The sequence below is a fragment of the Stylophora pistillata genome, chromosome 1 (assembly GCF_964205215.1).
Source record: "Stylophora pistillata chromosome 1, jaStyPist1.2, whole genome shotgun sequence".
Classification (NCBI taxonomy): Eukaryota; Metazoa; Cnidaria; class Anthozoa; order Scleractinia; family Pocilloporidae; genus Stylophora; species Stylophora pistillata.
Window position 1 is genome coordinate 4242945 of NC_142519.1, and position 26710 is coordinate 4269654.

The window sequence follows — 26710 nt, forward strand, 5'->3', positions numbered from 1 at the left end:
TTCACAATGGGTAGTGCAAATCACAGTAAAGGATAGACGGTCCGCCCTGTCTTACTTTTGACGCTGAATTGGTTAACAAAAAAAAGTTGCTATCTCGTAGATAGACTGACTTAGCGTGGATTGGCTTTGCTAAGAAAAATCTAAGCACGCATCTATCCTAGCTTTTGAGCAGCTCCTCTTTTATAATTTTCTTCGCTCGCCGGAAATCTATTGTTCTTTCGCGCTCAAGTCGCTTCCAGCGTGCTTTACAACAGAAAGGGCACAGTCAATGCTTCTTTATTTGTTAAATAAAAGATGGAAGTTTTGAAAGATCATGACTTGCAAATGAAACCTTAACTTCAAATCAGAGCTACAGGGAGCCAGAAGCGATAAAACACACCCACTGACGAGAGAAGTGTGTGACACTCGACAGAAGAGAGAAAAAATCTTCAGCATGTAACATCGTAACAAATATATTACTCTCAACAACTTTCCCAAGTAATGATAATTATATCAACACGTAAATGAAGCTAAGGCATGAAAAAAAAAAAAAACCATTTGATCATATCACAGCCAGAGTAACAATAAAACTCGACTTTATTTGCGGTTGGCGAGTGCTTAAGTTTATTTACGTTATTTAAACGCCTATCTTCAAAATATTATTCATTAAATACAAACTATTTACACCATCATAATTAGAGAATATCTTTCAAATATTTATCATATGTGTATAAAAATAATAAAACGACCCACAAAACGAGAAGATAAACACAATAAGTAACACTACAATTCAGGCATTTCACTGGTCAATAGCCTGGGTGCCATGCCCCCATGATTAGCGCTGCAGGAAGAGGTTTGCCGAGGGTCTGGTACTAATCATGAGTACGAGACCCCAGCAAACTTGTCACCGGCTTACGTTGCCCAGGTCCCCGTACTTTCCCGAGGACGAAGAGACGCTTGCGCCGAAGCGCTTATAATGAGGGCCAACTCACAAGTTAATTCGTCAAGTCATTGACATGTCTTCTGGGAAAGGCTTGCTCAGCCTCATCACTACGCAAGGAAGAGCAGATTGCTCGGACTGCCTTCAGTCTTACCATCTCACGTGTTTCGGTGTAGATTTTGAAACGAGCAAGAGCTGTTCTTTGTGTTCTGTCAAAGATATGGACTCTGGAAGTGAAAGTGGAGTTGAATGCACCGAATTTAATATCGCTACTGAACTTTTTGAGGCTATTAAACTGCGAGGTTTGAAGTTTATTCATGAGAGTATACGCAGTATTTGAGGAAAACTCGACGAATTAAATATTCTTGTATCACAGTGTCCAAATTTACATATTCTGGCCTTTACCGAGACGTGGCTTAATAACTGAATTGCTGATGGTGAAATACCTCTCCTTGAATATAAATTTTTAGAAGCGATCGACCTAATGGTAAAGGTGGTGGGATTGCAGTGTACGTTAAAGAATCTATCTCTATAATTCGGAGGGTTGACCTGGAACAACAGTCTCCAGGAGAATGCATTTTGCTCGAGATTCTTCTACCCAAAACTAAAGGTATATTGTTTGGAACCTTTTATCGACCCCCCTCTCAGACAGACTTTATGAATCTGTTTAGGGATGTTCTCGAGTCAGCTAGTGCAGAAAACAAGGAACTTATCGTGACGGGTGATTTTAGTTGTGATTTCTTGGTGAAATCATGTTCGAAGGAAACAAGGGAACTAAAGGAAATTTTCAGGAATTTCGGTTTATCGCAGCTGATTGACAAAGCCACAAGAACTGCCAAAGAAAGTTCTACTTTGCTGGATTTGTTTGCTTCCAACTATCCTGAAAATATTATATGCACTAATGTTGTTGCATCTAGCCTCAGTGATCACGATATGTTGATCGCAGTGAGAAAAATTAATGCACGCAAACTGCCACCAAGAATAACTGAGTGCAGGAATTTTGCAAAGTACAATCCCTCTCGGCGAAAGATAGTGAGAGGTATGAAGTGTCCTTGGCTTTCTGGTGCAATAAAAAGCTTATGAATCAACGGGACTTTTTCTTACGAAAAGCAAGAAGGTCTGGAGCTGAGGTGGGTTGGAATACCTATCGACGACTAAGAAATAAAGTGTCAAATAAAATCAGGAATGAAAAACGTCGCTATCATGGGGATGAAATTCAGGAAAATCTTGATAGCCCTAAAGCCTTCTGGAGAGTAATTAAGAAAGTTTTTCCAAGCAAGAAAGGCAACTCAGCCTGTCCAGAATCTATCAAGACTGAGGAGGGATATAAAATTACTGATAAATCAAATATTTCCGAGAAGTTTAATGACTTCTTTACAAACGCCATTTCTAAGCTTTTGGAAACCGTTCAACAGCCCATAGGTACTCGCGAGTTTTGCGGTGATAATTTTACGGATCAGAAATTGTGTCTTCTACCAGTTACGGAGAGTTTTGGATTTAAACAATCCCTGCGTGTTTGCTGAAAGACAGTGCTGCTGTTATCACCCAGTCAATCACTTTTCTTGTAAATCTCTCTTTGACCACAGGCACTGTACCAGATGAGTGGAAGCAGGCGAGAGTTGTTCCTCTGTACAAATCAGGAGTTCTGGAAGTTATGGACAATTACCGGCCCATTTCGATCTTACCAGTAATTTGGAAGATTGCTGAAAAAGCCGTAAATGTTCAACTTCAACAGTATCTAAATCAAAATGGCCTCTTCAATTCATTTCAATCAGCGTTTAGACGTTATCATTCGGCGCAGACCGCGGTAACATATTTTTGTGACACAATTAGAAGATGCACAAAGGCAGAAAAACTAACTGGGGCCTTATTTATTGATCTAAAAATGGCCTTTGATACCGTCCCCCATGATGATCTCATTCGCAAGCTTAAAAGATTTGTTTTGGAGGGTAACTCTCTCGCATGGTTGACGAGCTACCTTGCTAACAGAACCCAGGCTGTTTGTGTCGAAGATGAACTATCCAGTCCAATGCCTGTCCTCAGTGGCCTACCGCAAGGTAGCATCCTCGGTGCTGTACTGTTTACTCTGTATATAAACGATCTACCGTCCTGTGTCCAATTCTCCAACATCATGATGTAGGACGATACAGTGATCTATCTGTCGCCCACATCCACCGTGGACATTGACCTTAATTTAAACCTTGATCTAGCTAATCTGTCTCAGTGGCTACACTATAATAAACTTGTTCTCAACATGAAAAAGACAGAATTTATGACGTTCGGCACCCGCCAAAGGCTCGCGAGAGTAAAGCGTGATGAAACTGATATAAGCCTCAATGGAAAGTCAATTAGGCCTACGGACACTTTTAAGTACTTGGGTGACGTTCTTGATGGCACCCTTTCCTTTAATGACCACGTGGATTATGTGAGGATCAAGGTATCTAAGATACTCGGTATGTTCTCTCGAATAAGACCTTCACCAACGCTAGAAGCTGCAAATAGACTTTATAAAGCCATGGTCCTCCCGGTTGTAGATTATTGTGATACTGTGTGGCGTGAATGTGGGCAAGGAAACAGTTACAAGATTGAACAACTACAGCGACGAGCAGCGAGGATCGCCTACTCCAAAGATGCCTCAAAACTAACAACTGAACAAGCTATGACTAAACTGGGCTGGGAACCCCTCTATTATAAAAGACGAACACATATTTTTAGATTTGTTAATGAGTGCATTGCAAATAGAGTTCCCAGATATCCTTTTAATTATTTTAATGTAAGAATTCGCGACATTCACCGCTACAATACTAGATATAATGATGGTCTTATTTTAGAAAAAGTTAAATTAGAATGCACCAAGCGCGCTTTTTTTTTATAAAGGTTTAAAAATCTTTAATGATTTGAAATATTTCTAATAATTCGTAGAATTTATTATTGTCCGAATTTACTTTCGTTTATTGTAACTATTTTATAATTTACTCTAAATTGATTTCTATTTATTTTTTAACAAGACCAGCATTGAAAGCAGTTTTCTTTCCTAAACTGAAGCAGCAATCCTGTAGAAATATGTTTGAATTATTATTATTATTATTATTATTATTATTATTATTATAAACTACCCACCTAGTTGGTCAAAATATTGTAGTTATTAAAAATGTCAAATCTCTGCGGTCCGGCCTCTACCTTTCATAGGGCCATTCGCGAACGAAGCTCAAAAATGAGATATTGCATAATTTGGCGATGTTTATATCTGTTCTCAACAACAAACTTCTCAGACAAATGAAACGTGCAAGGCTTGGAAAGAATGTTACTGTATAAGCAATATCCTGAAAAGAAATTTCGCCTCTGGTTGTCATCTTTTAAAGACATAGGCATGCTACGCATGCAGGAGTTATTCTTTTGGATATGTGGGTTGAAATGGGACACTTAGTAACTACTGCTGGTGTCTAAATAATTGTTGGCAAAAATAAACTGCATTATATAAGAACGATCCTTCGCAGTAAAGCACTATTTGAGCAATAGTGGAAATCAGACCTGAAAAAAATTTCAGGCCTGTACGGGATTCGAACCACTGACCTCTGCGATACTAGTGCAGCGCTCTACCAATTGAGCTAACAAGCCAACTGGGAGCAGGCCATCAAATTAATTCGATATAAACCCGTAGATGATAAAAAAAAAAAAATTTCAGGCCTGTACGGCTGTAATTTTTTTCAGTAATTTTTTGTATTTTTTAATTGTAATTTTTTAATTGTAATTTTTTTCTGTACGGCCTGTAATTTTTTTCAGGTCTGATTTCCACTATTGCTCAAATAGTGCTTTACTGCGAAGGATCGTTCTTATATACGTCTCATAACCGCAGTTCACTCATATGTTTCATATGTTTGTTGTTGTTCGATTTATCATCTACGGGTTTATATCGAATTAATTTGATGGCCTGCTCCCAGTTGGCTTGTTAGCTCAATTGGTAGAGCGCTGCACTAGTATCGCAGAGGTGAGTGGTTCGAATCCCGTACAGGCCTGAAATTTTTTTCAGGTCTGATTTCCACTATTGCTCAAATAGTGCTTTACTGCGAAGGATCGTTCTTATATACGTCTCATAACCGCAGTTCACTCATATGTTTCATATGTTTGTTGTTGTTCAATAAACTGCATTGCTACCACGTTTCCTGCAGTCCCCTCCTCAGCCCTAATTTGAACACGTTCTCTCTCTCCAACGTTGTGGGACGAGACCAAACAAAGACCTGCTCATAGGCTGTATTATTGCTTAGTGCCGCCTCTTCGTCAGAGACAAAATCTTAATTATTATTCTGGCCGTAAAGGGCCAGAATCACTGATTCCGTTTGGCTTTTCTGTGCAGCAAAATGCACAATAGGCGTTACGTAGCACTTTTTAATTGGGGTACTGAGCAATGTAGGTGGACTTAGACTGGGAACGAGATTGAATTTTGGCATCAAGTGCCAATCAGGCTTGAAGTGCTGGACCGTGCATTAACGATAACCAGGCTTGTTACAGTTAAGAACGAACTGAAACATTATGGAAACGTAATTGTAAGCTGAAGTCTTCAGCCGTCATCCCTACCTACGCATCTCGGCTGAGGAGGATATATCCCCTTTCTCCACTAACATCGAGTCAAGAGGACGAGCAAACGGCCTCCAAGTTCAACAAAAAGAAGGGCTTTCGAATCCCATTTGAAAATTTGCCAGTAAGGCCCAAGCCACCATCCTTGGTAGTGTCAGATACCAACCAAGGGGCATCGGTAAAAATTTCCCGTGGGCAGAGTACCAAAACAAGAAAATCAAATTGTTGCTGTCTCCCAGTTTCTACTAAAGGAAGATTTGTCAAGGTATGCACAGATGCAATACAACCTATGTTGAAAGAAAAAAGCTAAGCGTGGAAACTTTTGTTTATTAGATGTGGGCAGATGACCCTGTACTAGGCTGACATTTACAATGAAGCAAGTCCGCCCTTTCCATCCAATATTTCTTGGTCTTTGGTTTTGTTTGCCCCGATGAAAACAGCGTCGATTCCAAATGATCTAAGGTATTTAACTTGGTCTAAAACAATCGAAAAAAGAGGTGAAATGACAATGACCAAGGGACTAGAAGAGAATTCGTGGCCTTTCGAGCTCAATAATTTGAACACTCTAGGCAGCAGTTGAAAGATTTAGCTCTTTCCAAACCCCGTCGGTAGCTGTCCAAAAACATCTCTCCTTCCCACAATGTTCTCGATCATAAGTTTTTGCTCAGATTTTAATTCGCTGACTGGAAACACAGCTAAGCTTTCTCTAAGCGCTTGCTGGAGGTCATCTACGAACTTTACGTTCTCTGCAACCTTAGTCATATTGTGAAAGACTTTACTACAAAGCGAAGGTTAGATTTTGGCGCGCACAGAAAGCTACGTAGGCGTAAGTGCCAGTTGCTCAACATACCCAGCGTGGCCCGTGCGACGAAATAACTTCACTGGATTGGCAAAGTATCAGTCACAGCAAATTATACAAGAAATCTAGAAAGAGTTAAGCTTACTTCTCGTTTAACGTTCAAAGCGACATATTAACGCCTGCAACCATCGTGCCTTTAGATGAACTTCGCAAACGTTTACACGTTCTCTTGGGATATCTGCGAAAGTATTCAGTATAGTTTCCGGTAAGATTTTCGCGGAAAATCTGATCGACTTCTCTCACATTGTGTGCTGAGACAAATTTTTCACCTCGAGCAAAGCTTCGTCGCACAGCCCAAACAAACATAGCGAGCGACTGAGCTTCTTATATATGTCCGTGCTAAAACACACGAAAGGACTCTCAAGCACACTTCACTGTAGGCTGATAGTTTCTAAAGAAACTTTTTGGGGCTGCGTCGGTGGGGGTAACGAAATAATTTGGACATATCAACAAAGTTGAAATGGTAAATTGGCCACCGTAACGATTACAAAAGCTGACGTTTCGAGCGTTAACCCTTCGTCGGAGCGAATAGAGGAATTGTGGGTCGTGTGTGCTTTTAAAGGCAGAAAATGGAGCTACGTTATTGGTGGGAACATGGCAACGAGAAAAACACGAATAAATTTGTGGAATGAAAAGCGTTCGTTGATCCCTGTGGGATTTAGACTGCCGGTTTGAAAGATGAGCTTTTGTTCAAGAGTTCACACTTGACTCTGATTAAGCAGAGAAACTCAAAGATTTTCTGGCACCAATCAGATGCCAAAACGACTGCAACCGTTTGGAACTACTCTTGTATGACAATGTCCCCGGGGCTCTTCCGCCCTAACTTGAAATCGACTCACACCCCCTGGGTCTCCGAGGATGTGGCACATGTTGCTTCTTCCTCTATGTCAGTACTCGCGATACAAGCAACACTGGAAAATGAGCTTTCGAAAACACTCAGTTTCTGCATTGTCTGCAAATGCCTGGCGGAACAAACAAAACAATTGTCACCTTTAAACCAAATTCGTCCCGAAACGTGAAAACCAATGTTTTATTCAAATTAAAATGGAAATCTGTGAAAAGAATAACAGAGTCGGGGGAAAATAATGATTAAATTAGATGACCCATATAAAACAAACGGTTCCTAGAAGGACCCAGAAAAAAGTGAAAATTCCAGAGTCTTGAGACAAGAAACGATATATCGTTGAAAAAAATCAAATGACCGCTTACTGAACTGTTGAGTAGAAGGGGAGGTGGAATTTGTGAGTTGAGGGATTTTTGTAGGATGGGGGCAGGGGTATAATCGGTTACCACCGTAATCCTTTAAAAACCTAATTTACAACTTTTTTTTTAAGCAACAATTCGGACTAGGGACGTCTTCTACAAAGAGTGAACAAAAATAACCTCTACATCAACCCGGGAATGTCTGGTCCTATTAAAGTTTCGTTTACAAGAAAGCTGGCCTCAATCTGCTTCAAGGTCACCAAAACCTGAAATTTTACAAGCCCTTATCTCCCTAAACTGTTTTTACTTACAAAAAAGCCAGGAAAACAAAGAAGTACGCATACTTGTGCAGAAATGTAAACCCGGGTTGGCACTTCGCCTCTTTTTATATGAAAATTGTCAACCTATCTATACTCGGGTCAACCCAGCTCTCAAAAAGGGTTACCCAGCAAAAATGGGTTGACCCGGGTTGAGGCCTTTCTGTATAACTAGTTGCTGTTATATATTGATACTATTTAACAGAAACCAAAAAATGAAGCGCAGCCAGGATGAGACATTAAAATACAGTGAAAACGTTCTCTGGCCAAAAGTTTTAGAAACATAAGCTTTCGGTTGTCGATCTACAGCTTTCCACTAATTTACATTTCGTGTCATTGGCAGAAATTTGGGTCAAAATACCGGACGCACGTGAGTATTGAGAAGTTAATGGTGACGAAATCGTGTAAGGAAATGTATGGGATTTCCACAAAAACCCAAACTACCACAAATACGAGTAAGATTGTTCCTTAGCTCTGACTCGAAACATGTTCACTAGAGATTAAGCTGTACTTCTAACATACAAATAATTCAAAAGCTGTTTGTCTACTTACTTCCAGCAAAGTCAGCAATGTTCGATATTCGAGGCTAGCCATTACCTCCAGTCTGTTTCAAATATAGCGTAATCCATGGCTAAAGATCGCCGATTTGAGGAGCAACCCTCCAGGGAGTCAACTAGCTCCGACTCGCATTAAATAAAGGGAAGTTCGAAGTAAGCATATCTTCCATAAAAAGAGACATTTCTTGACAATGAGATACTTCCAAAAGAGCTTGAAAATTGCTATTTTTGCTCTGTGGAGTCTGTAATCTGAGACCATCCTTGAAGACGCACCAGAAGGGAAAGCGTTAAAAGAAAAACCCTCCGCGAAACCTTCAAACTGTCGCCATATTTGTTTTTCTAATTCAGCAATGTTTGACTCAATCCAGACCCCCTCATACTAAAGTAGAGCCTTGAATAAAAATTTTCTCGCGCGAAAATTAAGAAGCAGATCAGAGAGATCTGTACTAATACGTTCCTTGAACTGTGTTTTCAACTGGGAGAAAAAGCCCTTTTCAAGAACGATTTGCCTAGATCTTCCCATTATTAATGCAAGTAGTTTAAGCTACAATTTCCAAAATGTCTGACGATTACAAAAAAAGCCAGTTTGAGGGGACATTGAAGCTTAGTACAGAGTGTCCCTTGCATTACATCAGACAGCAAATTGCTATAAGTCGCTCTGCCTTAAAAATACAATGGAATCAGTTCAAAGTTGTTTTTATTTTGCTTTTTTCTCCATAAAGAAGGTCCACAGAAATTAGATCGTTCAATTTATTACTTGGAATTTGTTTTAACCGCCATCTTTGTTTTCATCCGACTGCAATCCGCTGACCAATGAATGCGCGAGCGAAATTTCCTCGATTTCTGGCAAGGTTTATCCGTGGAAGGCTGTAGATCGACAGCCGAAAGCTTATGTTTCTAAAACTTTTTGCTAGAGAACGTTTTCACTGTATTTTAATAAACCAAGAAATAAGACGCATACTCAAGTCGAAATTTCTTTCCTCGAGAAATAAATGACCTGTCTGTCAAAGCCCTCGCCAACGTCCTTTGAAATAGACAACCAGTTTCAGTTCTAACATAATTTTAATTCACTTAGCGTGTTTTGCCGACTTGCGTGTTACCTTTTGCTTCTAGAATTTTCTCCAGCCCTCCTAAAACACTATTCAGTTCTGAACACGGTAATCTTTAATCTGAACATAGCTTACCGAATCCAACTGGGACAAACCTCCCCGTCGTCTTAAAGATGTGCTGCGATACCATTTCCGAAAATCCTCGATCCGCTTTTCTATTTGTTCCATGTTGGGCTAAGACTTGTGGCACGAAGCACTTGGAAGAGTTTCGCCGCCAGCCAAGTCCGAGTTCACGCCCGTGGTGTGGGCAGATTGTGTCTGAACCCTGCGTCTCGTCCTCGCGGAAAACACCCACTCTAGCAAGTATATAAGTTCACTTTCCATTTTCACTCCAGAAAATGACCAGTGAGAACAATGATTCGAAATATCCTCTGAGTAATTGCGTAAAGTAACAATTTGAAGCAACCATAACAACAACGAGAAATTGTTCATTTGAAGGTTTTAAACAAAACGTTGCATAGCCCCTAGTGATCATTGATGAAATCTTGATTCTTTTGACTATAGATTATTTCCAGTTGACGGCTGTTCTAAAAATAGAATTGGTATCAATTTATGAACTCTTGTACCGGTAAAACAGCATCATTCACCTGGAAAATACTGTAAATCTGATGCATAATTATGCACTGTTCACTTAAAAATATCATACAAATTAGTGATAAAACAAGCATTCCATTAGCCTCTGTATTTTCACCAAAAAAAACGAAAAAAACAAAAAAAACCAAACAAAACAAAACAAAACAAAACTCCGCAACAACAAGAAGATATATTTTAATTGAGTTTGGGACTTTGGGATGCAATTATAGAGCTGTCTGTCACGGTCGGTCACGTAATCTCTTGTTTGATTTCCTGAAAAATTGCAATTTTTGTGGACACGCGCTCTTATGAGCCACTGACCGTAAATATCGAGAATCCGCCGAGAGTTGCAAAAGTTCGTAATTCGTTTTATTTTTTTTAAAGGGCCCTTTTTTTCTAAAGGGCCCCAATAGAACTTTTTTCGAAAATTATATCAAAAAGTTCTATTGCGTTTTTTTTCTCCGAAAAATTCAAAATACGCCTAAATGGCTGTTCCAGGAGATAAAAGAACTATCTGCTGGTACACAAAATTTAAAAGCGGGATTGTATCGCGTTGTAACATACGATGTTTCCGAAGTTGCATAATTTTGCATGCTTTACGGGGGGGGGGGGGGGGGGGAAGGGGACAACGGCCATTCAGGTGTATTTTGAACTTTTCGATTTTTCAGAAAAAAAATCGAAATAGAACTTTTTGATATAATTTTCGAAAAAAGTACATTAAAAAGGTCCTTTATAAAAAAATAAAATGAAATACGAAATTTGGCAACTGTCGGCAGATTCTCGATATTTACAGTCAGTGGCTTTTAATTGGCTGTCAGGTGACTCGTTCCAGCGCCGCTGCTGACATGCCCTACGTGTGGTGAGACTGGGGTAAAGGTAGTAAGGATAAGTCGTCTGGGTCCAACTTGTATACTTGTGAAGGATCGAGGCGAAAGATATCCGGTCATCTCGCCACCATAACAAATTTGCCACCCCAAAATTAGCCACTAGTCAATGATCATATCGCCGCTGGTAGCGATCTGACTCAAACGTTATGAGTAGCCTCTCGTGTCAAACTTAAAGGGGAAGGGACTAAGAAGTTGTGTGTAGTGTCTCAACTATGAAATTTCAAACGAAATAAAACATGTTTTAGTCACGAAGGTTATGATCAGTTCGCGAGTAGCGAGACCAGAGTGATGGTCGCCGAGTGATTTTCTTCAAGTGATTTTTGCCAAAGGATTTTCGCCGTGATTTTCTCCAAGTGATTTCCGCTGATATTAATGAATCGTACGAAAGTTACATCAAATAAGCCACATCAAATGTCAACTGTGGCCAATGTTTAGCAAAACAGTAAGCCATTTAGCAAAATATTCCCTCCACTTGTGGGTTGGTATTTATTTCTGACTAATCATTCATATTGTGGGGCTACCTGTTGGGCCTGATTTTGCTAGTGTTCAGGCTGACCGCGTCGTAACGAACTTTTGACTGCACAGGTTTTGACGGACGCGCATTCTAACGGCGTTGAAATGGCGGTCAATTTGAGATTTTCGCTGGGCTGGTTGCTCGACAACCCAACTTCTATGGGATTTGTTTTGATGAACTTAAAGGGCAACTATTTGGCTTCCGTGCTGCCAAGTTTCGATTCTAGGGTAAGTATTTAGTGTGTTTTTCGAGCGATTTTGGCGAACGTGTGTGAGACAAAGGTTTCCTACCTTCTCTTTTACTTGGTAGTGTTAGGACGTTGCGCTGAAACACAGCAAAACGGCCTGAAATCGCGAAAAGAACAGCACAGACTACTCTGTATGAAGGTAAGACTTTATTTCTTTTATTATTTCACACAACTTTATATTTACGGAGCTCAAAAGCAGGTCCAACTAAACCACTATACAAACTCTATAGTAATTCACCGTGAAAGAGCTTGTGATAGAGCCTGTGACAGAGCCTGGGCCGCCTGTGATTAATGGTGAAGTAATGCTCAACCATCTGCACTCATATCGCATGAATTCATATGATCACATAACAAATGAATTATGGTTGTCCTGTTTGTATTGGGCGCTCACGAAAATCTCCTAACATTGAAAAAATATACTGTTTTTCTTTCAAATTCTGTGTTTTCTCTTAGAATGCGTGAGAGGTATCGACTTCAAACGAAAAAAGGCCTCAATCTCGTAAATTCTAGAGGACTTGTCTATCACAAAGGCGATAGACGGAGGAACGTGAGTGGGCTATGAACTCAATAACAAGTAAAAAAGGACTGTTTTTTTTTTTATCCCAGATATTGAATAAGATACTGAGAGAAACACAGATGGCCTAGTTGTTTACGATCATCCTACGCGCAGAGAGCTTTCCCCCGTACAAATCGTTCCTCGGCGTACGCGTGCATCTTCCTGTCTCTTTTTACTAGTCCACCAAACACTAATTTACAAATTGGACGATAGTGGCATTTTACAATTTGATGACAAACAGGCGCTGCGAACATAATCTTTGATCTAGTTAAACTGTTGGCTCACTGGGAGCTTTTCGCTCCAACTGTCATTTTCCTCATACAACATCTGCGTGCTGATTCATTTGCTATCAATAAAAAATGTGGTTTCGTATGACGGTTTATTTTTGACTCAGTAACGTGTGCATAATTTTATAGCAGACCTCGTTTTGTATGACAACCAATGATTAATTCCACTACCTTCCAATGAGTGGTAGGTTAAAAAGTCTCACAGTTAAACCGTAAGGTAAGTTTATGCATTTTTCACACAATTTCGTTTTCAAAAGACGATTTCTTTTGTAATTTTTCAGCCAAATAAAGTAACGTCTAAATAAATAAAGAAAAAAAAAATGAGAAGAACGTTTATTTCGATCGTAGTTTTGTGATCAGCGAAGGCAACAAAGTTAACTTTTCAAAAGGATTTGGGGGAACAGATTAAACAAAATCGTTTGATACAGTACCTTACAGTGTTGGATTTGATACTAGTATGTCATGCGTAATTGTGCAATTGCTTAGAGACAGCAACTGGTGAGATCGTCTCTTGTACGACCTTTGGTGACATGTGTTGGTGGCCATTTTTTTCCTTCAACACAATATTAAGACGTCTTGAATTTTCGCTGTTTATTCGTAATCGTTTCTTTAATCTACTAAGAACAGTCTTAAATGGAGCTAAAATTTAAGGCAATCCGTGGATCTGTATACCTTTATTACAAGCTAAATGTAAAATAGTTGTACGAAATATACACATGATGCAAAATGTGTCAATCAAATCTAAGGTTCCCAAATTACTTCATTCGTAAACAGGAAGATCAATCTCATCACTAGTTATGTCATGCGAAGTCCGCCAGAAGTGTGAATTTGAGCACGAACTTAAATATGATGCGTCTATTCTGTTCTCCTCCGGCTCATCATTAGGGTACATTTGATCGCTTGCATTGGGATGAATTATAGCTTAGTGACTAATGATTGAGGTTAAATGTTAAGACAGGACCTTTTTCAAAATAATTTGTCTCGAGGAGGAATAACACATATTTTCATGATATATCTTATTAATACAACTGAATAAAGGCTGATAGTTTCGAAAGAAACTGTTTGGGGCTGCGTCGGTGGGAGTAACGAAATAATTTGGATATATCAACAAAGTTGAAATGGTAAATTAGCCACCGTAACGATTAGAAAAGCTGACGTTTCGAGAGTTAGCCCTTCGTCGGAGCGAATAGAGGAATTGTGGGTCTTGTGTGCTTTTAAAGGCAGAAAATGGAGCTACGTTATTGGTGGGAACATGGCAACGAGAAAAATATGAATAAATTAGTGGAATGAAAAGCGTTCGTTGATCCCTGTGGGATTTAGACTGCCGGTTTGAAAGATGAGCTTTTTTTCAAGATTTTTATGGCTTTCCGTGCTACCAAACTGCAAGGAAAGACCGCAGATTGCCATATGTTGCTTAGAATGATTAGATAAATTGAAACGTCTAGCGACTGGTTTCGATGTGTCCTTGTCATTCCTTTCCACGCCTCGAAGGTGTTCTCGGAATCGGTCAGCTAGTCTTCGGTGATCGGTGATCTTAATGGATCGTTTAGGTCCCGATATTTTGTCAGTGTTGTAAATGAAAGGACACGTTTTGCATCGTGCACGAGCGCATTTAAAAGTGCCTGGTTGGTCATTAGTCTGAAAAGAACTTCCGACCAAAAAATTGCCTATGTTTTTGTCGCGTTTGAATGAAATGAGCGGAGGCTGCGAAAAGATAGTGCTTGTCTCTGTGTGACAGAGTCACTTAGGCTTATTTCCTACTTAAAACATGTTGTTCTGTTTATTTTATTTTCTGGAATTTTAGCGATTTGTCAGGAATGTTAGTAATGTGTTAATTGTGTTGGTAATGTGTTAACTGTATTAGAAATGTGTTAATTGTATTATTCCTTTATCTGCCGATTTCCCTTATGTAATTCCTGTTTAACTGCCCTTTCCCATTATGTAATTCCTGTTTAATTGACCACTCCTAGCCCAAATTTGGTTTTAAGTTATTTTTACCTTTTCCTGTATTTTACCATAAGTTACAACCGTTTGCTCGATGAGTTCAGTTGATTTGTTGCCTTCCTGAGAGTGTCTTTAAAGCGGATTCTAAGCTATACTAGCTTTTGGTATGTTTCAGTATTTTATGTTTGTTTGAGCCCTAAGCTTAGCATGTAGTTGTTTCCATTTGTATTTTTGTAGTGATTTTCTGGTTAGAATTTGCTTAGTTTAGCCACATACTCCTTTTATCTAAGTACTGTATCTTATTTATTTACTCTGACCTTTGTCACACAGCATGTAATTTCTCTGCTATATAAACTACAATTGTTTTCGTATTAGCAGCTGTAATATTTTGCTTACCTGCTTCCAGTTCATTGTTGCTATGATTCCTGTGTTTTCAGAACCAAATTATGGGTTCATTACACTAGTAATTTCATTTTCCCCTTTCACTGTTTTATACTGTATTAGCTCAAGTTGTAATTTTAAGCCTAGCTCGTAGTCTTTGTTGAATTCATGCCTGGTGTAGCAATCACTATTTTTGATAGTTTCTGTCACACAATTTCCTGTTTTCAAGTACTTTGTTTGTTTCCTTTCTTTTACTGAATTATTTCTGTCTTTAGGTTATCCTTTAGTGTTAAGTACTCTCTCCTAACTCATTTTAATCTTGTTACATCATTTAGCTAATTGGAGCTTTGTTTTCTTATTTATTGTTTAGTGTCACTCGTTCCCGTTTGCATTTATTTGCTGTGTAAATGCAACAGTATATTGTATATACCGTTGCATTTATTTGCTGTGTAATAAACTTGTAAATCTTCCCTCGGATCTTTTGTTCTTACGTCGACCGTTTTGGCCGTCTTATATCTGGATCGTTTTGGAGTAATTTAAAGTTTTTAAGAATGATGATTTAACTGAGTGGTTGTGAGGGTGAAACATGAGAGTGAATGGAATGCGGTCGGGATCTTCCTTATGCGACGTTTGTAGTGCTGAATGTCGATCAATAAGTTGAGCGCGGTGGTAACCCGCTTGAACGACAGAAACGGGGTAACCACGTTTATTGAAGAACTGGCGCATTGACTCTGATTTGTGGTGGAAGTCTGAGTCATCACTACATAAACGACGAAGTCTTAGAGAGTGAGAAAAAGGAATGGAATTCTTAACGTGAGATGGATGCGAAGACGAATATAACAAGTAATTATGCGAGTGATTTGTAATTATGCGAGTAATTATGCGAGTGATTTGTGATACATGCGCTAGGTTTGTGATACACACTAGTGCATAAACCGTTACCTTCAATTGAAAATTTGATGTCTAAAAAGGATAAAGAATTGTCAGAAATTTCCCAGGTATATTTTAGAGCCGGGTGAAAAGAATTGACTGCGGTTATGAATTGAGTGAGCTCCTCTCTTATAGAGGAGGTAGCGCCGATACAGTCGTCGATGTAGCGACCGTAGAGTTCAGGTTTGGACCCGTTGTATTGGCTGAAAAATTGATGTTCGACAAAACCTACAAAAACATTGGCATAGGTAGGTCCCATTTTGGTGCCCATGGCTACACCATTGGTTTGTTTGAAGAACTTGTTTCCGAATGAAAAACAATTGAGTGTGAGCACTAGTTCGGCTAAGCTTAGTAGTGTTTCAAATTTAGGTTCCTTAACAGTACGTTGATCAAAAAAATGTTTCAGGACCAGAAGGCCTTCGCCATTAGGAATGATAGTGTAAAGACAGTGTTAATACAACTACTGACTGGAGTCTTTCATGTTCACCGACCGAATTTGAAATGTCATATTTAGTTGCCGACATTCACATACCGAAAAAGAAAAAATATCAGAAGGGTAAATGAGGTAAGCTAGTGGCCTATTTCCAAGAAACAAATTCGATATTCTTGCTATCGATAAACTATTTGGAACATAGAACAATGACTGTATAGTCTCGCTGGAAGAACGCATATGGTGGATAGAAACTGGTGAGATCATGAAACATTTCGCTTTTAGAATAACAAACTCATAAACACTCTGAAGTTAACCGCCGTCGCTGCCGTCGTCTTAATCTCAATTTATTGACAGTGGAATCTTCGAGTTTCAGTGACTGGCGAGTATTCTTAATTTAACAAACATTTAAATGTTTTGTCTCACATTTATAAACGATAAGAGCTAAATCCTTTTTCGTAAAGTTCTTTGAATTTGAGGAGTTCAATATTCATTCGCCTCCAAATTAATGAATACGTGCAGTGAATCTTCCTCGAACCCCTTCTATGATGTATAAATTTCGGGAGGGTGTCAAAGAAAGCGGAAGACATTTAAACTATGATCGTTACTTTTGTCTCTCGGTAAATTTTAAACTAAAAATGGTCAGATAGAGGTTTCAAGTGAATCGTATCGCGATATAATTAATTCTACGTTAATTTGAAATTCTAAAGCTTGCCAAAAATAGCTAACCAGTACTTATTTCTGGTTCGATGGCCACTGAGGATAAAACTGCTGTCTCTAATGGTGAATGACACCTTGAAAACCGCAGACTAAGGCCCTGTTTACAAGCAGGTAGGGTAACCCTGGTGCTAGGGTTACCCTGGTAGGAGGGTTACCCTAACGCTCCCACATTTCTTCTTTTTTTGATCGACGTGTTTACAAGGCAGCAAGGGTTACCCTCGCACTAGGGTAACCCTAGCTTAGCGTTAGGGTAACCCTAGCTGCCTTGTAAACGCTCTGGTGGGGATAACTCGCCTACCCGGGACAACTTTTTACTTGTTTCCACACCCCTTGAACATTGATAACAATGCGTGCGGTTACCAGGCATAGGTAAGTTGTCCCGGGTGGTAGGGTAACCCTACCTGTGAAATTTTGTTTGTAAACCCGGGCTATCTTTTACCCGCCTGCTAGGGTAACCCTAGCACAAGGGTTACCCTCCTTGCTTGTAAACAGGGCCTAAGATAGAAGTCAAAACCCAGACGGAGCAGCTGGATTCACCCACTCGCATAATCTTGATTCTGCCGATACCTATTTGGACCTCATATTTAGCGATCTCGTTGGTTGAATGTTTGGATAAAAGCCGAAAAAAGAAGAAAAATTTAATATGAATACCGCCTTTATTCGATTAATCGCCAGCCCCGAAGAAACTCCGACCTCAAATAACCGGATTTTAGACCTGAAATAGGTAAACGCTTGATCTTGATGCGGCGTTTATTTATTCGAATTATAGACTCAAAAAGGTAAAAATGTCTTAAGATCATTGCATTCGAAGCTCAAAGGTATATAATCAAAACATCAGAAAAATATACGGTTCTTCAGTTTATTCAAGCTTTGCAAATTTGCCTTTATTGATCACAATGTTTTGCAGTTTGAAGTGAGGTATATATACTTCCGTGCTCTTTTACTACGCTCCCTCTCAAAAATTCTCCCAATGGACAGTTTAATTTCTTTGTGAAAGCGGAGTGCTTTACTAAGGGATTTCTCTTCCTCTCTGTGGTTCCTTGTGTTAGAAATTTATTTTCGGATCCGGAGTTTGCGTTCAGTAGGTTTTTAACAAGGGTGAGAGTTCTCTTAGCGCATGTTCCACAAGCCTTTTTTTTACTCTCAATTGTTTGTTTCCATCATTTTCCTTTTCCTCATCGCGCGTGTCATGCTAAACTGACTTGTACACATTATGTCCTCGAACGAAGGTATTAAAATTTACTTTGAAATAAATTTGTTTTAGCATACTACTTTTTGCAAGAAATAAATTTGATTTTAGACTAACGCCGATAGCCAAATTCGGAGTCTGAGCTAAAACTTGTAATAATACGCTGCTTAAAAACAATGCGCCTATACTTAATAAAACTAAAACGTAAACAATGTCTAAACTTGACCGATATTTGCATTTCCCATAGATAGACAGATAGATAGTTCATTGACTAAAAACATAGCAGCCATACGTCTAGCTTATATACGATCACTAATATAAGTAAATATATATACAAATAGGATAAGAAAACTATAAGAATCCTATAATAAAATATATCATTAAAAATATGAATACAATCAAATAAATGTCTAGAGTAAGGTATGATTCAGGAACGTTCAGTTGTACACTACTTTATCGTCAAACGAATCATTATCGCCCTCTCACCATCGACTATTGGTTGCCGTGATCTCGACGACAATCGAACGCATTAAGTTTCCATTTCATTTTTCAAAAAGGGACCTCGTATACACGCGACCACTTTCAGGGTCAGTTTTAGCGGCTGGATATCTATCCGTTAGCAAGGACATCTTTGCCAGTGAGGTGACATTTTTTCCATGAGCCGATTAACCCAACCTAAATGTCTCTTCCTTCAGATAAAGTCCTTGAGAGGCGCAAAAAATAAAAGAAAAATATGACCGAGTTCGTTTATCATAAGCATCTGCTAAATATAGGCAATAGGGACCTTAAGCGGTCAGCATGGCGACACTAAGGAAGACGTCGATTAAAAATTGAATTTCTACCTTTAATTAGCATTTCGAAAATGGCCGCAGGTGTTTACCATTTCTTACGGCGCCACACCTCAACCTCAGCATAACGTGTGGTAGCAGCGCTGCGTTCCAAATGGAAATTACAATAATTTGCCGTCGCTGTGTCCGTTCGCAGACGACGCGAACTTTAGGGACTTCACGTTGTTGTTTTGCAAAGGACGGCTAAAAAATGTACAAAGTTTTAAAACGCACGTTTTGAGCTATTGTTCTGCCCAATAGATCTTTTGTTTTGTCACGTCACCGTTGCTGACGCCGTCGTGGTTTGCTTAAAGTCCCTATTATTTGAATCGAGAGGGGGCGGATGGCAATGTCATTGTAAAATGTTGGAAGGGATTCACATTCCTTGACGGTAAGGACTCAGATGTGTAAATGTTAAACTGCAAAGAAATTTTGATTATTTCTAATTAACACTGGTGGGATGGTGCGTTGTTTTCATTTATTATAAGAGTACATCGTGTTTTTTGATAGGCTACCTAGCTTATTCAGGTTTACGACCCCGAAAAAGTACTTTTACGCGGACATGAAGAGTTCACTCGCCCGATAGAAAGTTCTTGTCAAGCCGAATAATCCCTTTTCTTTATGATAAGCACTGTTTGAAATAACTTTGCTTTCTTACTGCAGGAGGTCATTACAATACAAAAAATTAACTGTCTCTTCTTTTTTTTAAGTTCGTTGCATTTGCTTCCCACCGAAAAAGTAAATTATCAAAAGTTATATTAAATTTGCGAACAACCTCGTCGCTGTTCACTTTAGATTTTGTTTGTCTCTGTTGGCGATTTCGATAAAGGAGCTAAACAAAGGCTCAAGCTAATACGTTACTAAGTAATTGAGAGACGAAATTATAACCACATGTATTCGGTAGAATACAAGAGTTTGGAGATAAATGAAAGAACATTTTAATACAATTATACACCTTTTAGAAGGCTTTGCGCAAAATCGCCAGATTTGTGACTCACTTCCATTTTTCTTTTCGTAACTGCCTGAGTGAGTAAATTTAGATACATCAACTTTATGATGCCCTGGTTCGACTTATTGCCTTAGTAACCTTCTTCTTGGAAAAGAACGTATTTTAAATAAACAATTCCATCTACAGGTCATTCCAAACATCCACGCAACAAATTTGTCAAAGTGACATGATGAGGGGTTACTTTTGGCTTCAAGGAGCTTTGACGTGTTTAGTAATATTGACTGTTACCGGCGCTTTGTGGAATCTTCCATTTGTCAGAGGTGAAACGTGCGATCCCAGTATAGAAAGTAAGTAGTTAAACGTCCTTGTCAAAGAACAAGCAGATGCGAGTGCTTTTCTTGTGTGTATATGCATGAATGTGTAGATGTACAGGAAGAATAAAATGGGTACCATACAAACAGCTCTAAGAAAGAGGATGCAGAGGATGCAGGTATCTTCTTCAAAATGTTTTGCACGAGTAGAGAAGAAAAAAAGAAGATAAAGATTCAAATGATTCAGCGTTTGTACACAACGTTTCCTGCTTCGGCCTTTTTCAGGTGTAGAATTCAAAATAGAAATAAACAATAAAAATCTTCATTAAAACGGGGCCAAGAGTATATAAACTACGCTCACTTTGCATCATAAGATTGATTTATTATTCGCATCGCTAGATTGGGTAGAAAAAGATTGCGTATTATTAATTTTTCCATTATTATCATTTATTATCAATGTCTCTTGCCCATTAGAACCCGTTGTGGACATCTCTTCAAGTCCAAAAAGCAACCAAATTACCCCTTTTTGCCTCCACAAATCATAGGGGCAATTTTAAAAAGGAACGTAAAATAGCTGCTATCAAAATAACAAAAAGGTGTTGTTCCTTTGATGTGAAATATACAAGCATCATGCATTAACTTTTTTTAGTGAGAAAAGAAAAGGTACATTTTCTTAATACATGATTTGAAATTGAGACGTTTTTGTAAACGGGTGTGCATCTCTATATTATAGTAGGATACACGTATGTAGTACATCTATATATTAAACAAGTATTCCACGAGCACGCGTTGGATATGAGATGATAGATAGCTAACGAAGCGCGTAGCGCCGAGTTGGCTTTAATCATCTCATATCCAACAAGCGCGAGTGGAATAATTGTTTTATTAAAAACGCCCCCAAGATATAAGACAAATCTTACCACATCTTAAATATTTTAGCTCCCTTTCAATCTTAAGTTGACGCGTACGCATACCATGTTTGTAGATTATGGTATATTGGCTAATATACCATAATGGCTAAGCCAATAAGAAGTCTTGAATTGCATTATCCAATGATCCGGTTTTTAGTATATGTATATATATATATATATATATATATATATAGTTATATATATATATATATATAACTTATAGTTATATATATATATATATGCAGTTATATATATATATATATATATATATATATTGTGGGAGGAAAAAGACAAGTAAACTACAAGTAAACTACAAGTTTCCTGAAACAGGCTTGTAGGGATGAACTTGTAGTTTACTTGTCTTTTTCCTCCCACAATATATACTTCGCTCTACTTATATGTATTGAGCACTGTTCTACGAAAATCAAGTCACACTTAATATATATATATATATATAAGATAGATTTACTTATAATTTTTATCATGTCAGAGAGGCTAGAGAAAGAGAAAAATGTATTACCGGTTTTTTATTCATTATCAATCTCTCTAACACAGTTAGACCGGTTGTCAACATCTCTTCAAGTCCGCTAACAAAATGTTTACCCATTGGTGTTAACTTAACCCTAAATTGTACAGCGAAGCCCAGAGAAGCAGACTCAGTATATCTGGATAGATGGGTCGATTATATCGAGTGGCACGATCCACAGGGTAGACGCGTTAGAGCTAAATGCCGACAGCCTTCAGACGCCAATTCTCATAAACGGAAATTAAGCTGCCCATTGGTGCTTAAAAATTTGACTGTTGACAAACTTCGCAACTACACATGCCAAGCTGGTAATGGTTATAAAAAGCACTGCACAAGGAAATCAATATGGATAGGTAAGCAACCTCATCATACCTCTACATAAGAAATCTTGCGATCTATAATGCGAAGGTGGTCTTCGCGCTCCTGCACTTCCTCAGCCTTCTCGTCATCAAATTCCCTCTTTGAGATGATTTTTTCAGATGTCAAACAAGGCTTACCCCCCAACATCCAAAGGAACGGCCACAAAGGAGACAACTCATAGGGTCACATGCATCCAAATACCAAATTTTTGCATCAATTTGCAGATGCCTGAGGTCGTTGAAGGTCTAACGAACCAAAGCGTATTGATCGCTTCCGTTGCTACTTTTAGCTGCACTGCTAAAGGTCTTCAGCGACTAACCATCCATTGGATAAATGACATTATTATCCAACTGTACTCCATAGAGTACAAATAAAGCCCAAGACGAGTGTAAATATCACGCATTATATGCACTCCAGACTCCAGAGAACCGGTTAGACAGGTTTTCTCGCATCGCGCGAGCGACGAACTGGATTGAAGTTACAAAAAAAATTGTGAACAATTCAAATTTTTTTTCTGAAGACGAAGAGTCGGAATGGCTGGCAAATGCTGTTGATCTGTTGATTAGAGGAGTAGAGATGGAAGATGATGGAAAATATCAGTGCATTGCAAATAATATCTTCGAAAGAAACCAATCAGGGGTGGCTTTCTTAAACATAGGTTAGATTTTTTTTAATAAGAGGGAAAAAAACAAGGCTCTTTTAAAAACACGGTTACTGCAAGGAATTGACTTCTAGGAAAATTCGTGAGGACCTAGATTTGAAAATCCTGTTGCGTCTTCTTAACTTCTTCCTTCTTCTTCTGCTTCTTCGTCTTTTACTTTTTCACCCTGATTTTCATCATATTTCTATTATGAACTAATGTTTCGTTGTTATCTTGCAGAGGTCCAAAAACCTGAGATTATTGAAGGTCCGGAGAGCCAAAGTGTCTCGATCGGTTCCAATGCTACCTTTAGCTGCACTGCTAGGGGCTTCCTAACAATCCTTTGGATAAAGGACAATGCTTCATATCCCTTACAGTCCAACTCCAGAGCAAGTGTTATTCTAGACAACCGAACAAGTCGCAGTCAGCTTTTCATAACGAGAGTAGAGATGAAAGATAATGGCAAATATCAGTGCATTGCAACTAATAGCTGTGGAAGAAACCAATCAAGAGTGGCTTTCTTAAAGATAGGTTAGATACTTTTTGATAAAAGGAAAAAGTAAGGATCTTATAGGCGGTCGCTGCAAGGACTTGACTTCTAGAGAAAAATCGTAAGGGCTTTGATTTGAAAATCCTTTTGCATCTTCTCCTTGCTTCTTCTGCTTCTTTTTTTACACCTTAAATTCCATCATATTGCTATCATCAACTAGTATTCGTTGTTATCTTTTAGGGGTCCAAAAACCTGAGATTGTTGAAGGTCCAGAGAACCAAAGTGTCTCGATCGGTTCCAACGCTACCTTAAGCTGCACTGCTAGGGGCTCCCCGAGGCCAACGATCCTTTGGATAAAGGACAATGCTTCCTATCCTTTACGGCCCAATTCCAAAGCAAGTGTTGTTCAAGACAACCGGGAAATTCGCAGTCAGCTTTTCATAACGGGAGTAGAGAAGGAAGATTATGGAAAATATCAATGCATTGCATATAATACTCTTGGAAAAAGCCAACCCGGAGTGGCTTTCTTAAAGAAAGGTCAGATATTGCAGCTACGCTGCAACACGGTAAACGAAACACATGATTTCGGGTACGGTTTAGAGCGAAAAATTTCCCTTAACAACAACGGTTACACTACTTTTCTACTCGAACTAAAACCCTGCTTTGCTTTCAACCGCGTCTTCAGTCTTTTTTTTAAACTATCAAGGAAAAAACTAGACCCGAAGATTATGTAACAAGACTGAAATCTGAGGATTACGTAACGTACTGAATTGCGCGACTCGTGTCACTAGTCTTAAAAGGTCTCTTGTCCAGATATTTTTTGATAAAAGAAAAAAATTGAGGATTTTAAAGGCGGTTAATGCAAGAAATTGACCTCTACAAAAAAATCGCGAGGGCCGGGATTGGAAATCCTGTTTCATCTTCTGCTTCTTGGTCTTTTTTTTTTTATCTTAAGTTTCATATATTACTATTACCAACTAATGTTTCGTTGTTATCTTGCAGTGGCCCAAAAACCTGAGATCATTGAAGGTCCAGAGAACCAGAGTGTCTCGATCGGTTCCAACGCTACCTTTAGCTGCACTGCTAGGGGCTTCCCGAGGCCAACGATCCTTTGGATAAAGGACAATGCATCATATCCTTTACAGCGGTCCAACTCTAAAGCAAGTGCTATTCAAGACAACCAAACGAATCGCAGCCAGCTTTTCATAACGGGGGTAGAGATGGAAGATTATGGCAAATATCAGTGTATTGCAACTAACAGCGTTGGGAGAAGTCAATCAAGAGTAGCTGTATTAAGCAAAGGTGAGATTTTTTTGGAAAAAGAGGCAGAAAAAAGATCTTAACGAAGGCTAATGCAAGGAATTGACTTTTGGATCAAAATCTCAAAGGTTTAGAATTAAAATGCCTCTATCTCCTCTGCAATTCTTCCCTAGTCCTCTGCTTTGCCTTCATCTTTTTTTTTTTTCAGTCTTTCTGAATTCATAATTCTGATTTATTACACTATATCGCTACAGCTTTATTATTATTATCATTATTATATTGTTTTTTTTTTTGTTATTATTATCAGTACTCTTCTTATTTCACCGCTTAAATCTAAGACTATGGACTCGAGAGGAATTTATATTTTTTTTTATAGTTAATCCAGCACTTATTCCCACAACCTCCGAGAATGGAAAGCCAGAAAATTCAGCATCTCACATTACTACAATCGCTGTATCATGCACTTTGGTAGCTTTACTTATTTGTTTAGTCATTGGGTTTGTGTGGATTCGGCGTAGAAGTCGTGACAAAAAGGTAAATAATACGTTACATGACATCCCCGTCCATAATGAAAGGAAAAGAGTTCGATAACAATAATGCTAATAATAATAATAATAATAATAATAATAATAATAATGATAATAGTAATAATGAAAATAGTGATAATAACAATGATCAAAACTTTGCAAAGTTTTTCTAATCTCTATATCTCGCCTCACAAATTAACAAAGATCGATGACACGCGAAAAACGTACCTTCCGTGGAAACTGGTTCATGGCTGGTCAATCCTAACATTCCTTCGTGTGCCAGCATAAGTGAGGCTGTTTGTAATGATTGTCGTTAGTTCGGCTAAGGCTTAGAGTAAGGCTAAGTAAAACGCCCATTTCTGTCCCTACTTGTTCTTTCTCCTCCAAATTATCCTTTCCTCCACTTTGGTCTTATAAACAACTTATGCGGAAGGATTCAGGTGCCCGCGCTCGACCATGCATTTTCACTGAGTTTATGGAGCTGTTCAGCCTGAAAAAGGGCTGTATTTTTTACTTACATACCTTCAATTTGTCAAATTTGAGGGTCACCGTAATGAAAAATGCATTATCATAATTACCTTTTGTCTTCAATTATAATTCAATGACAGGACATAAAACGTGCAACAGAGGTGTATTTCGACAAAGGTAAGCGCTTGCCAAACGGGATAGAGGACCTTGAAAATGACTGGTCGCCCAATACCCAGACTATCAAGAACCTCGAGGAAAGGCGCTCTTTAGTGGGGGATGAAGTAAGGGAAAGAGGGTCTGTGACGCTTGCGACAAACGAGATCGAAGTCGAAGGGTGTCGCTAAAGCGTGTTAATGCTACGGGACTATCTTACAGGTCGTGTGCTTCAAGTACCAATAACCACGGAAAACCAAGGTTGACGGTTAACGGTGATTTAATGGTGATGAACAATTAGCGAACCACGATAGACAATCACGATCACGATCGTAAACTGAAATAACAGTGCAATTTAGTTAAAACGTTGCGTAACTCATGAATAAAACGCTTAGAGCAATTAACCTGCCTCCGTCGATAACGCGAGCAAAATTAACAACAATCAACAGGAATACTCGAAAATCATAATAAGCTACATCAAAATAGCTCGAGATCTAAATCGATTGTAAGATTAACGAAATGGGCGTTCTCAGCTTAGCGTCTCATTCTTTGATTCGCCCCCTTTAGATTGAGAACAATAAATTGTACTATTGTACGACTCTGAACGTTAGCGTGCTTCTACCCAAAACAAGAAAACTAATCAAAGGAGGAAACTAGCAAAATTACTCACATATCGGTCCCGCTTGTGCCAAAGGTTAAGAACCAAAAACGGCAAGTCGAACAGATAGAATGGACAAGGCGAAATACAATTATACACTGGCTAAAGGGACGCTAAACGAGGCTTTTATACGCGCGTGGGGACGCTAAAATATCTGATTACAAACCAATCGAGAATAGACAACAACGTAACCAGATCCATAACTAAAGTAATTGGTAACAAAAAATTCAAATTCTACTTAGACTGAATGAATCGTTTGAGTATCCTTAACAAGGTCTCCAGATGGAAGTGAGCAGGATGATACGGTGCAACAAGGTATAGAAGAAAGAGATCAAGAGAGATTAGATTCGGGTGAGAAGATTGGTACTGACATTTTCACAACTGATAAATGTGTTGACCTGGTTGTCGACGATCAGCGACAGATATCGTCTCC

The 26710-nt window shown here is 38.8% G+C and overlaps 1 protein-coding gene across 6 annotated transcripts; it reads left to right on the plus strand.

The window, feature by feature from the left end:
• The first annotated feature begins 12651 nt into the window (after nucleotides 1-12651).
• LOC148740913 (protein amalgam-like) lies at nucleotides 12652-26694 on the plus strand. Of its 6 annotated transcripts, none has more exons than XM_088754471.1 (9): nucleotides 13574-14711; nucleotides 19286-19415; nucleotides 20160-20320; nucleotides 21751-22074; nucleotides 22962-23252; nucleotides 23452-23748; nucleotides 24214-24513; nucleotides 24848-24924; nucleotides 26560-26694. In XM_088754471.1, exons 3-9 carry the CDS (start codon nucleotides 20200-20202, stop codon nucleotides 26596-26598), a joined length of 1449 nt encoding a protein of 482 aa, XP_088610597.1. In that variant the 5' UTR covers nucleotides 13574-14711; nucleotides 19286-19415; nucleotides 20160-20199; the 3' UTR covers nucleotides 26599-26694. The 6 variants fall into 6 exon arrangements, with proteins under 6 accessions (XP_088610589.1, XP_088610597.1, XP_088610595.1 ...); XM_088754469.1 differs by lacking the exon at nucleotides 26560-26694 and adding an exon at nucleotides 25607-26224 and having other exon boundaries at nucleotides 14065-14711; nucleotides 21832-22074; nucleotides 24848-25005; XM_088754460.1 differs by lacking the exon at nucleotides 26560-26694 and adding an exon at nucleotides 25607-26224 and having other exon boundaries at nucleotides 14066-14711; nucleotides 24848-25005.
• The last annotated feature ends 16 nt before the right edge of the window (nucleotides 26695-26710 follow it).

Bases quoted from the DNA above. Each gene is read 5' to 3' on its own strand.
- LOC148740913 (XM_088754463.1), top strand. From the start codon at position 20,200: ATGATGAGGGGTTACTTTTGGCTTCAAGGAGCTTTGACGTGTTTAGTA. The intron at 22,075-22,961 runs GTAAGCAACCTC...GTTATCTTGCAG, and splicing joins AAGGAAATCAATATGGATAG to AGGTCCAAAAACCTGAGATT. The intron at 25,006-25,606 runs GTAAATAATACG...ATTCAATGACAG, and splicing joins GTAGAAGTCGTGACAAAAAG to GACATAAAACGTGCAACAGA.